The sequence below is a fragment of the Emys orbicularis genome, chromosome 11 (assembly GCF_028017835.1).
Source record: "Emys orbicularis isolate rEmyOrb1 chromosome 11, rEmyOrb1.hap1, whole genome shotgun sequence".
NCBI classification, from domain to species: domain Eukaryota; kingdom Metazoa; phylum Chordata; order Testudines; family Emydidae; genus Emys; species Emys orbicularis.
The window spans coordinates 12,083,237-12,098,518 of record NC_088693.1 but is presented as its reverse complement, the minus strand read 5'-3'; the positions used below and the strand labels follow the sequence as shown (position 1 = coordinate 12,098,518).

Here is a 15,282-nt window from a genome sequence, read left to right as displayed (position 1 = left end):
CCAGAATGTGTGCACTTGTTACACATTATACTTTAGGTATTTTACATTGTAATCTTAGAGCGTCTAAACCTAAAAGTCTATAATAGCTGAGAAACTGATACGAGGCCAAAGGGCAATGAAGCAGCTCAACAAAGCTAGAGCAATTTCTCAACAAAAGAACAAGTGGTGAGCATTGTATTATATTTAGGTACTGAATACCCAACTGTGCATTTACAAGAAACAGATGTCACAAAATCATAGAGTTTAAGGCCAGAGGGGACCTCTAGATCATCTAGTCTGACCTCCTGTATATCACAGGCCACCACCACCACCCAGCCACCCACACACTAAATTCAACAATTGCAATTGGACCAAAGTATTACAGCCTTCGGGAGACTAAACAATTGTGTGCCACTGGTAGAGAACAGAAGGGACTGAGGTGTACCAATACCCAAGGCCACTGCAATGGCAGGGGACTGATTAAGTGAGATATACCCAGATAATTCTAGCAAGTGAGCAGCGCCCCATACTGCAGAGGAAAGCAAAAAAAACCCTAAGGTTTACTGCTTTCTCAGGTGACCCTGAGCATTAAAGCATTTTGGGGTTGAGAGGGGGCCTAGGGGAGATATTGCAGCTATCCAGAATCCACCTGGCAATTCAGTTCAAGACAACATTCTGCTAACTTGGATTCAAAACCAAACCATGGCTCAGCCCTTTACAGACCTGAAGGTCTTTTCAAAAATGTATAGGGAGTGCCATCTACAGGCCAAAACACAGAGTGAGACGAATTCTCTCATTCTAGCAAAGTGGTGGGTAAATCTAAACCAGTGGTTCTCAACCAGGGGTCCATGAGCAGGTTTCAGGGGGACCGCCACGCAGGGCCAGACTCACTGGGACCCAGGGCAGAAAGCTGAAACCCCACTACATGGGGCTGAAGCCCGGGGCCCTGAGCTCCGCCACCCGGAGCTGAAGCCAAAGCCGAAGCAAAGTAGCTTCGCGGGGGGCCCTATGATGTGGGGCCCCAGGCAATTGCTCAGCTTGCTACCCCCTAACGCTGACCCTGACTTTTATAGGTAGAAAACCAGTTATTGTGGCACAGGTGGGCTGTGGAGTTTTTATAGTGGGGGGGGGGGGGGGGGGGCTCAGAAAGAAAAAGGTTGAGAACCCCTGATCTAAACACAGGGCCGGCTCCAGGGTTTTTGCTGCCCCAAGCAGCAAAAAGAAAAAAAAAAAGCAAAGGAAAAAAAAGCCGCAATCGCGATCTGCTCTACCGCCGCCACTTCAGTCTTCAGCGGCAATTCGGCGGGGGGTCCTTCCCTCCGAGATGGAGTGAGGGATCCGCTGCCGAAGAGCCGGACGTGCCGCCCCTCTCTGTTGGCCGCCCCAAGCACCTGCTTGCTGGGCTGGTGCCTGGAGCCGGCCCTGTCTAAACAACATGGGATCAGATTGCACACACCTGCAAAAGAGCCTACTCAGAAAAGTTTCTCTTGAAAAATTAGCTTCAGATCATTCTGGGAACTGGATCACAAAACCTGTATATCCCCTGAGACTGTGGAGATTTTGAGGGAGATCTTAAATAGAGGTCATTTGCCTCCATACTGTCTGCCAGCCCTCTCCCCTAATTAACAATCAGCATGAATCCAGGCAAGCTGTTTCAACAGGGCTTCTGCCAGGAGCTGCCCATAGTACCCTATGTGAAGGAGGATTTCACAGCATGCAAAGGGCTCTGCACAGAAGTTAATAAGCCTGAGGCCGTTATTAACTTCTAAGCAGATTTCTTGGAGTGTTGGCAGGAGAGACAGTGCACTATGTTCTCCCTCTTCATATGTGGAGTGTAGGGAGTTTTTTGTAGGGGACAGTTCAAAGCCAACAGAGCTGCAGTAGTGGCTCATCTCGTCCTTCCACACAGACATGAACAGATCAAGGGGGCACGATCCAGTCCATAGTATTTTCTCATTCAGTTCTGGAAGAAAAATATTCAGTGCTATTCTATATTGAAGTGCCTGGTGAGGAAAGATAGGCTTGAGATTCTAAAATCGGACCTTATTTGTATTTACATCATGTGTAACATTTGGGGAATTGGCTGAACTGTGGTTATCATATGCACCCATAAAAGATACTCTAGGCCCTCAAAGAGGCTACAGTGCTTATTTGTCATTCCAGGAAGTACTGCATCAACTGTATTTCCTCTGATGATATCTTGATAACAACTAATCATTAGTGTCTGATTCTTTCATTTTATTGTTGGCTGGTGCTGTAAGTGCAGCTTTTCCAGGAATGACAAGCCATAGGCTAGTGTTATCTGGCTGAGAAATAGCCAAAGACCTCAGATTTGCCTGAGATACAAAAAAAGGCCTATAAAATGCACAAGAAAAGCCTGGGTTCTGGATGATACAGAGGGCCCACTCAGAGCTCCAGCTATTTTGTCCATCTTCATTTTATAGGCCATCCTTTCATTTCATGCAGAATAATTACAATAAGAAAAATCTCCAAATATTACAAGAGACGGGAATCTTCACACAATGCACAGTCAACATGTGGAAATGGTGGCCATGGGATGTCATGAAGGCCAAAACTATAACTGGGTTAAAAAAAGAATTAGATAATTCATGGACGATAAGTCCAACAAATGCTGTTAACCAAGATGGTCAGGGACACAACCCTATGCTCTGGGTGTCCCTAAATCTCCAACTGCCAGAAGTTGGGTCTGACAACAGGAGATGGATCACTTGAAATTGCCCTGTTCTGTTCATTGTCTCTGAAGCATGTGACACTGGCTACTGTCAGAAGACAGGATACAGGGCTAGATGGGTCATTGGTCTGACCCAGTATGGCCGTTCTTACGTGTCCATGATAAACACTGTCCAAACAGTACCTACATGAGAAGGAGTCCACAAATTAGCTTTGCCACACCCATAATGCATTATTCATTAAATCACTGGTGTTTTTCAAGTATATCCGTGTACAGCAGACTTATTAATCAGATGTATGTACATAAGAAGAATCTCCACATTGCCAGGACGGTATGTTCCATGGCTTATTGTAGTGCCCTGGCAGATCAGTCAAGTTATAGGGTCTCTCTCTAGGGGTATATCTACACTGCACAGTTCACCCATTGTACTTATGCAGGTTTTAACCTTAATTCCCCCCTTGCTGTCTGCACAGCAAAACCTTTTACCCAGGTTTGGAAGTGCTTTAAGACCTGGCTAGCTTACCTAGCTGGGGGTTAGAACCCAGGCTACTCTAACTCACACTGGAACCCACCCACTTTGCAGTGAAGATGCAGGCTAAATCACTCAAGTGCTGATACTTCTCCAGTGTCCTTTCACGATTCCTCACCCCCCCCCCCCCCAACGGCCAGACAAGTTCTCCCATAACTGACAACTGACTGGGAACGATTCCTAGAGCATCTCAGCACAAAGAACCTTGGGATATGCCCCCAGACACACATGGGTGAGTGCAGAATCAGTGAGGACAGTGTAACTTCGATAGGCTTTAGAAGTGGGGATGCTCACATCTGGGGTAGACTAACCAGGGTGATCAGACCCAGGTGCCAATCACCCAGGTAAACTGTGCAGTGTAGACATAGTCTACATTGCAATCCCAGAAACACGAATATTCTTTACATGCAGTTTAGCAGCATTCAAAAGCATGAACTAATTACCTACCACTGAAAACATCAAGGAAACTCATAGAGAAACTCCAGTCTGATTCTTACAAACAAAAATGCCTCCTATCAGTATGGGCCAGAGGTAAACACATCAGCACCAATAGAAAACAGATGTTGGAGAGTAAATGTTTATCCATAAGGCAGAATGAATGCCTGGGAATCACTAAAACGAAATATCACTGTATGCGTCTTCAGTCTCTTAGGCCAGGTATGCATAGACTGCACTTTTTTACCCTGAGTTACTTGATTGCCAATTAACTCAATCTCTGCAAAGGGATAGTGTGGACATTCCTCAATCCTTCATCCCAAGATACAAACATTTTTGCTTTAACCTAGGGCTCAGCCAGGAACAAATCATATGGGATCATCCACACTAGCCTTTACAAAGCAGTTAACCACCTTGAGTTAACTGGTAATTAATACACTTGAGGGGGAAAAAAATCACTCTAATGGAGACAAACTCTAAAGGGTTAAGCCCCAAATCCAAAGGGAAGGGGGGATAAAAGAATAAATCATGAATACAGTGAAAAGAAGGAAGATTTATTCCCAAACCACAAAATCTACCTCATGAGACATTTCTTCAGAAGAATCCCAGGTGTGATAAATTTATAGCCTTTCCTCTTTACTCCTGCTATTACTCTTTCCAAAGCAGAGAGTATTATGTTTTCAAGTCTTTGACCTTGGATAAAGCGTGGGATTCCTTTCATTTTCCCCCTCAATATACATCCCCATGCCCCATTTGCCAACACTGCATTCCAATGTCATAGTTCAGACAGACCTCATAAATTAGTAACAATATTCTCATGTAAATCTACCAGAGGAAGGGCCCAGATCCTATTCCCATTTAAGTTAATAGGAATTTTGCCAGGCCAACCATTTCTAAGTGGGAGGCAACACGGCTTAGTAACTAAAGCACAAGACTCAAAGTCATTAGTGTTCAGAGTTTGCCAGGCTGAGCAACCAGTTACCGCTGAGATGAGCTACCAATTGACAATGTAAGACAATGTAACTGTAGGCTGCAAATGCAAAGGCTTCATCTCATGAGAAAAGGAGGTACCATTGTAGTCCTTCACTGTACAGTTCTGTTGTGTCCACTTCTGGAATACTGCATTTGTATCTGAGCATCTGATTACCAGAAAGATATTGACAAACTGGAGAGAGCTTAGGGAAAGACAATAATAAAAGATTAGGGGGCTGAAAGGACTGACTAATAAAAAGCCTAGTGGAGTTAAATTTGTACAACATGGCTAAGAGACAATTAAAAGGAGACATGATAACAGCTACAAATATATGAAGTCTGTAAATGCCAATGAAGGAGATGAATTAATTATGACAGTAAAAGGGGCATAAACAAGAGAAATTGAAAGAAATTAAGAAAGGGAAATCATAAACTGAATGTCAAGAAGAACTTCCAGACACTGACCTCCACCAGGCTGAGAAACAGTCTCCATACGGATATGTGTTAGCCCTATTGCTTGGGACATCTAAAATTGAACCAGGAAAACACCTGAAAAAGATGGCCAAGGGTTGCACTAGATGATCTAATAAGTCTTTTCCATCTCATACTTCTATGATAGATCAGGGACCATCTGAGGGGCAATAAGTCTTGTGCCCATCATGTAAGCAAAGTATCTGATCTATGTAAAACCTAATTTACTGAGAGCACCTTTCCATCTACAATGCCCTGAGACTGGAGCACCTGATTCAAGACCATCAGGAACCAAGGCTGAGATAAGCTTTATTTACAAAAGTCTGCATTACTTAGAACTTAGAGCAAAACGTGATTAGTGATAAAAAGTTTGCATTCTGGTATATATTTTAAGAGTTTTTAATAAAGAGAAGACATACAGCATCATCCCAATAGATCAGTGTAGTTCAGGGGTTGGCAACCTTTCAGAAGTGGTGTGGTGAGTCTTCATTTATTCACTCTAATTTAAGGTTTTGCGTGCCAGTAATACATTTTAATGTTTATAGAAGGTCTCTTTCTATAAGTCTATAACATATAACTAAACTATTGTTGTATGTAAAGTAAATAAGGTTTTTAAAATGTTTAAAAAGCTTCATTTAAAATTAAATTAAAATGCAGAGTCCCCCGGACCGGTGGCTAGGACCCAGGCAGTGTGAGTGCCACTGAAAATCAGCTCGCGTGCCGCCTTCGGCACGCGTGCCATAGGTTGCCTACCCCTGGTGTAGTTTAGCTAAGAAAAGGCTAAGAATTGACTGGCTCATAATCTACAAGTACTATACGGGGAAGAGATTTCTAATATACATCTCTTTAGCCTAGCAGAAAAAAGGCATACTAAGATCCAATGGCTGGAAGGTGAGGCGACATAAATTCAGACTAGGCATAGGGTAAATTTTTTTTTAACAGTGATAGTAATTAATCATTAGAAGAACTTACCTAGAAATATGGTAAATTTTCCATCACTTTAAGTCTTTGAAATAAGACTTGATGTCTTTCCAAAATATATACTATACTTCGAACAGAAGTTACAGGCTTGATGCAGAAATTACAGGATGAGGTTCTATGGCCTGTGTTATGCAGAAGGTCAGACTAGATGAGCATAATGGTCCCTTCTGGCCTTAAAACCTATGTATTTACTCACAATAAGTGGGATAATATTTCTCATCATTGCAACCACATCAGCTTCTCCTCTGTTCCTTCATTGGCTACCTCTCCAATTCTACTTCACATTCAAGTGCCTCATCATTAACTCCAAAGCCTGCATTACTCTTTCCCCATCTATACTTCTCATCTCTTGCTTCTCTTCTGATCCCCATGATCTGCTCTCCTTATTTCATCCTTCTTTTCTCACTCAGAATTGCACCATTTTCATGTTCCCTTTATGCTGCCTTCCATTTCATGTGTGTGAGGAATCCGCCCCCATCAAATCCACTGCTGTGAAGAAATCTTCCAGTTTTGCTCTCAAGACAACCTTTCATTCTGAACTGAAAATCTGTGGGTGATAGATTTTAAACTTTGCAGGGTAAGATCCTTGTCCATTTCATGTGTTTGAGAAGAGTTACAGAGCTCTATAAATAACATTTGTTCTTAGGAGTCTATGAAAGGAAAACAAAATCAGCATGAAGGTGCAAACTGTGCATATAACTTCCAGATTTTCAGCCTCTTACCTGTGCTACTTCTTCAAAATCATCATGTCTTTTCTGAAGGGCTCGTGCCCTGTGCAGAGATTTTCCCACTCCAGTGTGTTTACTAAGAAAGGCTTCCCCATGGTTTTCGATCCAGTCCAATACCTGGGCACAAAAGAAGAACATCCAATTATCTATTATGTCTCTTTATCACACAGAATTTCTCAGTAAATGGCTAAAATAGCTGAAAAAATTATTTGTGTATGTTTGCTATAGTAAAATACACTGGCATATGGCAGAGCCTAATCCAGTCAGACTGAAGATAAAGTGTTTTTAGATGTTAGTGATAAATTACCATTATTGGAATGCCATTACCTGTTTATATGGGTTACACATAACATGATCATTTGAGAGAACATAAGTGTTTGCTGTTGAATAATTTAATTTGAGATTCTCTGAACTGCAGGGGTGGGGGGAAATGGGAAGTCTTTTACATCTGGTATCTTCCACTTGTTATACATGTGACGTTTCACTCCATATTCTTTATGAAAATATGCTTATGATATGAATATGACATAACTGATATATACTTAATGCAAAATGGGTCTTGTAAGATATCATTGGAAAGGTTATGATTTACTGAATGTGATTATCCAATTTGTATGCCTGTATCATTTCTGTATCTGAAGTTGGGAATATTGACTATGTATCTGTGTTTCAACTAAGCTACTTTGGGTGATGCCCACTGCTAACACTTCAGGTACAACAATGGAAAAGCCAGACAGGGCTGATGACCCATCAGCAAGGACAATGGACTGTGAAAAGACTTGGCCTTCTTGGGGTCGCTCCATACTTTCATGGACACTGTGATACTACAGAGTCAGGTGGTCTTGTCACCTCATACTAAACATTACCTGGGACTTCTTGTAATTTTCCACTGAAAGGGAAAGGGGGTCAAATTTGGGGAACAAAGGATTCCCGCCTTATGTAAATCCTATTTAAGGGTGGGGAAGAAGGCAAATGGGACTCCTCCTCTCCATGTCCTGTCTGCCCAAGAAAGACTGCTAAAGCCACCTGAAGTGAAGGCGGGGGGGAGGGGAGGAGTCCAGACAGGGGTCCAGTCTGAAAAGAAATATAACTGGAACTCTGAACCACAGAAACTTTGCAACCTGCCTAAAATAATAGTTAGAGTAAGACATTACATTTTGTAACCTGTTTCTTAAGTATACTGAGCTTAGCTTGTGTATTTTGCTTTATTTGGTCAGTAATCTGCTTATCTGTTATCTCTTATATTCACCTTTTGTAGTTAATAAACTTATCTCTTGTTTATAACATAACCCAGTTTATGTATTTTCTAACGTGGGGGGGGGTGGGCGCAAGAAGTTGTGCATATCTCCCTTCACATTGAGGGAAGGGGCGAATTTCATAAAACCTTTGGGTTTGTACCTCTTAAAGGGAGTGGGCACCAAAGTGTTGGGGCAAGCTCCTAAGGCTGAATCTTACCAGAGCGGATCTCTGTCTCTCTGTGCAGCTGCGTGCGGCCCTGCCTGTGTACTTGGCTGGAAGAGGCTTGTGAGCCTAACCCAGCAAGGCCAGGTAAAGAGGACCCAGGATGGCAGAATAGGCTGACTCAGTGGCATCCCAGCACATCAGGTGACACCCAAAGGGCCCAAACCCACCACAATACACTCCCAGTGTAAACTGAAACCTAGTGCTAGTTGTGCAATGACTGACTTCACACAAACAGCAGACTTCAGCGTGCAAAATCTAAAACAAGTCCAAACACAGGAGGGAGGGATAAATTTAAATTGCTCAGGAGGAGCCGAGAGAGGGTTATCAGGGCATCTCTCACACAGTGGGGGTGACCGACCAACCCGACCCTCCCTGCCCGACTCTCTCCACCCTCCATGCCTGGCTGGGTCCCCAGGACAACCCATCTCTCCTGGTACCTGGTGTCAAGTCCTCCTGAGGCAACACGTGGGGGGGCATGCAAGGTCACATGCCCTCCCTCCCCAGATTTCTGCCAGGGTTCACACCAGAACGTGGCCAGCAGCAGCCTTTCGGCACTGCGCAGGAGGGAAGGGACGGGGCTGCTTCCAGCTGCAGGGGAGGGGGGGAAGGGATGACCTGGCCTGTGTCTTTGTAGAGATTATCTTTCTCCCCCCGCCCTCCCCGTGTGGCTGGAAGAAGCTTGTCCCTTCCCTCCTGCGCAGTGCCGAAAGGCAGCTAACACCTCCAGGCTGCTGCTGGCCACTGACATAACCCAGCTGCCTCTAGCTACAGTGCAGGCAGGAAGGGGTTAATCCCTAAGGATGAGGGTTGCCAACCCTCCAGGATTTCCCTGGAGTCTCCAGGAATTAAAGATTAATCTTTAATTAAAGATTATGTCACGTGATGAAACCTCCAGGAATACATCCAACCAATCCTGGCAACCCTACTAAGGATGCATTGTGCACCAGAGCCCAGGGAACCTGGCTGCAGGGGCTTCTCCAAAACCGGCCAGAGAGGTGACTCAGCAGGCAGCAGGAGAGGGTGCCATGGGGACAGAGCAGCCCTGCACTCCCTGGGGGCAGAACCCGGGGCGGGGTGGGGGATGAAGAGGGTTCTAAGCCCCTGCCATGGGGGCTGCTGTGGAGCCTGCAGGTTCGGGATGTGAACAGGCTAGAAATCGCTCCTCCTCCTCGCCACTCCAGAGCTTAGCTGAGGGGCAGAGAGGCTTCCCCATGCCAGCACTGTGCGGGGCTTTGGCACATGCAGGGCTCAGCTCCCCCTGGCCAGCGCTCCGGGCCGAAGGGTCTTGGGCTTTCTCAAGTGCTGACCGGAAACGGGACAGGGGGTGGGACCCTGCTGGCCAAGAGCCGGCATGCAGGGGCCCTGCACTGACGGACCAGCAGGGGGAGTGGCCAGCCTTGCACACCCACTCCCTTTGCCAGTCACTGGACCCCCCGTCCCACACTCACCGCTGGTGGGCAGGCAGCTGGTGAGCAGGGATCCGGCCAGCAGCAGGACCCACCAGTACTGATGGGGTGGGGGGAGACAGAAAATACAGGACAATTTGCCCGTTTTTAAGAAAAAGTCAGGACACCTGCAGGAGGGCTTAAATACAGGAATGTCCCTTTAAAAACGAGACATCTGGTCACCCTATGCAAGGTGATCAGTACTGTTTGCAGGTGGGGTTTCCCTTCAGCTCCCATTGAAGTCAATGGAGAACTGAATAGTAGCTGGAGGTTTCCTGATAACCAAGAAAGGTTGGAGCCTGCATTATGATAAAGGGTGAGACCATCCTGATTTCCCTAGAGATAAAATTATCATCACCATAGAGCTCTGCCAGCACAAAGTGGCTCCTACTTTCATACTTCACATGATGTGGCACTGGAGGATAAGCAGAGAACGTCACATTAGCAGGGCCCCAGTCATGTAGGCGTGGGGGTGGGGAGGGAAATAGTAACTGCAGGTTTATCAGCATTGTCTAGACCACTGTGGCTTTGTAAGATCACTCCATGCATTAGCAGGGATGCCTAGAGCCCAAGACAGAAGATACTGGCTGAGTGTAGGAACCATTTGGCAAGTGTGGCTTTGGTGAAAGCAGCTGTTACTGATTAAACTGACATAACTGAAAAAATGAAAAAATGGAAGAAGGTGTGACTTTTATTCAGGCAAATGGAGCCATTTCATGATTTAGCTGTATAGAATCTATAACACCTGGAGTTTCAGTTTTTCCTTCCATTATATATTCTAAATGCCTCTTTAAAATGAGATCCTCTATAGCTGCAGTTTTATATGTACTGTCATCTTTCCTCTCTTCTTCCAATAATGGCAAGAACATTGTAATAATAATATTTAGCATTTACACAGTAATTTTCATCCACAGAGTTCAAAGCACTTCAGAAAAGTGGGTACTGAAGCACCCTACCTCCTGCTGAGACAATGTATAGTTGTCACAAATGCCATTTTGTGTATTGACTAGTAGAACTTGGGATTTTGAAAACAAAATTCCTATCCCTGCTTTTTCTTTTATGATCTACTCTGTTCCCATTTGCCTAGGTTATAGAACCTAACACATTCCTTTAATGATATGACAGTAACATAACACCTGGCCTGCTAAGAGCTTTTCTATGATATGTCTTGTTTGCATATAACTTGTAATAATAGTAATTATTGGAGGGTTGCCTGCTAGCACAGCTGTCATTATGACTCTATTAATACTTCCATTAACATCCTCTTCCCTTTTGTCAGGGGTTTGCAACTTGTTATTAAAATTGGATTCAGGCTAAATCATGACTTAGAAGATCTCAACCCACGAGGTCACAGTCTCTTTTTTTAATAGAAAATTGTAAGCTGTAAAAATGTGATTTCCAATAAACTCACAAATGGCTTCAATTTTTTGGGCAACTTTTTCATATTTACAGCATCAAAAGTAATTTTTAAAACTATATATATATATAGCATTTTTCATCCTGAAGCATTACACACGGTATTCAGAGGGGCTGCTTTAATCACTATTGAAATGTTTCCATTTCTGGTATGGGATACCTTCTTTTTTAGGCAACTCACATCAATAGTGTACAACAATTTAAGACAGGAAATGAAAAATACAACGCCCACTTTAAATTGTAGGGGGAATACAAGTAGACAACATATGTTTACCTATCGGGGCACTGATATAAATTATGATATTCCTACAAAAAGGGACATAGGATATTTAATCCATAACTAGTAACGACATTGGTTTTGCATCTCATCCACACAGCACAGAGCTCCCTAATGCCAGGCTGTGGCATTGATTCAATACTAACTTACAGGGGAGGGTGCCATTTGCTGAATTGCCACACCACTTCCTGCAGTATTGGGAGGTTTCCTTTGAGGTCCCCTCTCTAAGTGCTGCCCTGGTCCAACACTACTTAGCGCGTGAGATCAGATAAAATCACACCTCAGGATAATGAGGTTGTACGTCCGCTTCATAAATCAAAACAAGGTGAACAGTTCAGCTAAAATCTATTAATCATTCACTAACGATATACGCCTCAGTGCCCTATTTGTCTACTCCCCTCAGAACTATCTCCATCCTTTTTCTATGCTGCCTCTGTGCCTGGAATGCCCTTCCTAAACAAATTCACTAGACCACCTTCCCTTCATGAAGTATCTGATACAATTTCTTCCTTAGGACCTATTTCTACCATAATGTCCAAAAGAAATGAGTCAAATAAGATTTCTATTTAAAACATAATGACTTCCTCGGTCACACTTTTGTGGCCCTATTCTGCACCAACCGAAGTCCATCTATTTAAGGTACTTATCTGGCCCCCTTACCATCGTACCTAAATGCCTCGCAATCTTTAATATATTTATCCTCACAACAACCTTGTGAAGTAGGGAAGTGCTATTATCCCCCATTTTACAGATGGAGAAGTGAAGTACACAGAGCCTAAGGCCAGATCCTCAAAGGCATTTAGGCACCTAACTCCCACTGAAATCAGTTAGGCCTACACAATGACCTAACAGAGGAGTCAGAAGGAGGGCATGTCTCACTCCCTTGCATGGGTGTGGAGCCTGAGTCACAATCTAATTATATATAAAGGACAAAGTATTATTTATAAATACTAATATTAAGGGAAGGCTGGTTGATTTCAATGGGAGTTGGGCTCCTAAATATTTTTGAGGGTCTGGGTCTCAGTGACTTGCCCAAAGCCACAAAAGAAATCTGTGGCAGAGAAGGAAATTGAGCCTAGGTCTCCTGAGTTCTAGGCTAGAATCCTAAGTAGTGGGCCATCCTTTACTATTATTATTATTAATTAATACTTTACCCTTATATATAATGCCTTCCATCTGATAAGCTCACAGCTGCTTACAAGCATTAAAATATTAAACCTATCACCAAGCCTGTGAGGTACAGGAAATATTATACTCACTGTACAAAGGGGGAAACTGAGGCATGGGACAGTTGAGTGGTGGCCTTAGGTTATACATCAGAGGCCTAATTTCCAGCAGTGCAGAGCATTCACAGTCCAACTGAAAACAGTAGGAGATGCAGATGCTCAGACTTCTGAATATCATGCCCCAAGTCTGCAGCAGACCCAGTCCTGTGACTTAGCCACAAGAACAACCTTGAAAGGTCATCATTCAAATAAAACCATCAGCATTTGTAAACATTTATCTGTCTGTGGTCTTGGAGAGACCACAGTTTTTCTTATGCCGAGAAAAGGAAATGACTCCAGAATCACCAATAGCAGTGTGATAATGCTGTTGAATGTTGATTTTTTAAATTGAGATCACAGTACTTATGCCTGATTCTGTTGCTGAAAACGAATGACCAGATTTATAGCTAAAAAGCAAAATTATAGTGATTTAGTTCAAATAATTTAATTATTCCTTAGAACTACATATGACTTTTTGTATATTTTGAGAGTGCTGTCCAAAAGTGCAGAGTTCAACATTTATTCCAGTTTATGTTTTTGATTTTATAACTGTCCTCCATATTCCAAATATATTTTAAAATCACCAAGAAAAATATTACATGCCATGAATCATAATAATGATAATCGTTTCAGATGAGGTGACTAGTTATAGGATATTGTCAGGGCCATTATTTGAAACATGAAGTAATTATTTAACCCCCGAAATGTTTCTTTAATTATCTCTTGCCAGTGAGGATTACTATGATATTTGATCTAGACTGCAAGCTCTTCAGGACAGGAACTCTCGCTGACAATGGTGCCTGATCCAGATGTGGATACTACTGCAATAATAATTCTAAAGAACCACAGTGCTGATGCACATTTTATAAAGCCACAGAAGTCTCCAATAGAGACTGCTGGGTTATCCTGTGGGCTCAACTCAGACTTCAGAATGCCTGTTAGAAAATACAGTGCTGCATTAGTGAAAGTCTAGTTGGTTTCTTACTTTAGGCACAGGCCTGAGTAGAGGGCAGAGTGTAAGGGGCACTGCCTAGGAGTAGCCTAGGAAGCATTGTGACTCATACACACACCTGGGAGTCAGAATGCTGCCTCCCCTGCTTCCTCCTTGCTCGTGGTATAGTACATTAAGGTACTAATTTCCCAGTAGTCTATCCCTGCAGCAATTTACAACACCCCCCGCCACCCATGTTGGCACAGCTACTCTGGTTAGCAAGTAAAGTGGTACAGCCAAGGTTCCTTTGTTCCCCCACCCCTTTCCTAAGCACCTGCACAATGGAAGGGAATAAGATGGTATCCCTGCTTATCCCTACATACCCAGCCTCAGGGCCCAGGTGGCCTGCAAAAGAGCATAAGCTAGGTGTGATAGGTGTCTAGCGTCCTTGCATGGGTGCAGCCTCTGAGTCACAATCTAATCGGTATACATTTAATATTCATATTAAACAGGGCTCAGAACTGTTTGTTAGGAATCAGTGTTAGGATGTTAACAGCAGGAGAGCACGAACCATACAAAAGCATCACTTCTGAGGACAGCTGTACCCTTTGGCAGAAATGCTGCGGGGGGAGGAGGGGAGACACACACACACAAATAATAGAAAACACCACTCTCAAAAATTGATTTTTTACAATTCCCTTATTTTAAAGGAGAAAAAAAGGAGTACAATTTTCATTTGTTTTCTACACAAATCACATTCTTTTTTTCTCCTGGCAAGCACTGATTTTGCACTGAACAGAACAGAACAGAACAGAACAGAACAGAATGCCTTGGATCAGCCAGCAAACCCAGGTCACCAATGAAATGAAACAAAACTACACTCAATAAATGGATGAAAACATTCTTTGGGCCAGATTCTCCTCTCACAGACTGCAGTGTAAATATACTGATATTAGTGGACTGCTCCTTATTTACACCAAGGCACATAATGTTAGCCAATACATTTAGGTTAGCCATGGTACACACCACATTAATAGGTACTGTGTGTATGGTATCAATATAATATAAATTATATACATGGCATTGGGAAGTTGTGTCACCTGAATGTATTATGCTCTTCCCACAATTCTGTTCACCCATGTCAAGTATCCCATAATATTTTGCAAAGCTGAAATCAGCTTTGGCCTTAGAAAATAGGAAGTCTGTCAAAGCTAAGACACAGGAATGGGGAGTCCTTGCACAGGATAGGACGTACCTCTGTGTCCAGCTGGTTTGGAGTGTAGCATCTAAAACACAGATAAGAAAAGTACAGAACAAAACAACAATTTAAGGAACAGTTACGAATTGGTGGGCTGGATTTAAGTGACATATGAAGAGTTTTGTAGCTTGTAAAATCATACTATAAATACTACTAGCTGAAATACATATCTTTGAAGCACACCTTCTGTGTAAGGTGAATATACTGTGAGAATTCATTTCCTGGAATGAGGGTATGTATATCTCCTTTTTGTAGTGTACTGCTTTGTCTTTAGACAATAAATATGGCTAAGTTCAGTTATTTGGTCTCTTGAGAATTTTTCGGAACAAACCACAAATGTAGTCAAACAACTGGCTATCCCTTTTAGTCAATAATAAAATGGAAGGAGAAATAGATCTATTGTATTTATCCTTGATATTAGGGCCAAACTGAGTCCTGT

The 15,282-nt window shown here is 43.1% G+C and overlaps 1 protein-coding gene across 1 annotated transcript in view; it reads right to left on the bottom strand.

Annotated features, from left to right (window-relative positions):
- Positions 1-15,282, bottom strand: part of KALRN (kalirin RhoGEF kinase) — a 730,922-nt gene that overhangs the window by 318,575 nt on the left and 397,065 nt on the right. Inside the window, exon 10 of the mRNA XM_065413425.1 lies at positions 6,782-6,904. Within this exon, the coding sequence (XP_065269497.1) occupies positions 6,782-6,904 (123 nt within the window). The remainder of the gene's footprint in view (positions 1-6,781; positions 6,905-15,282) is intronic.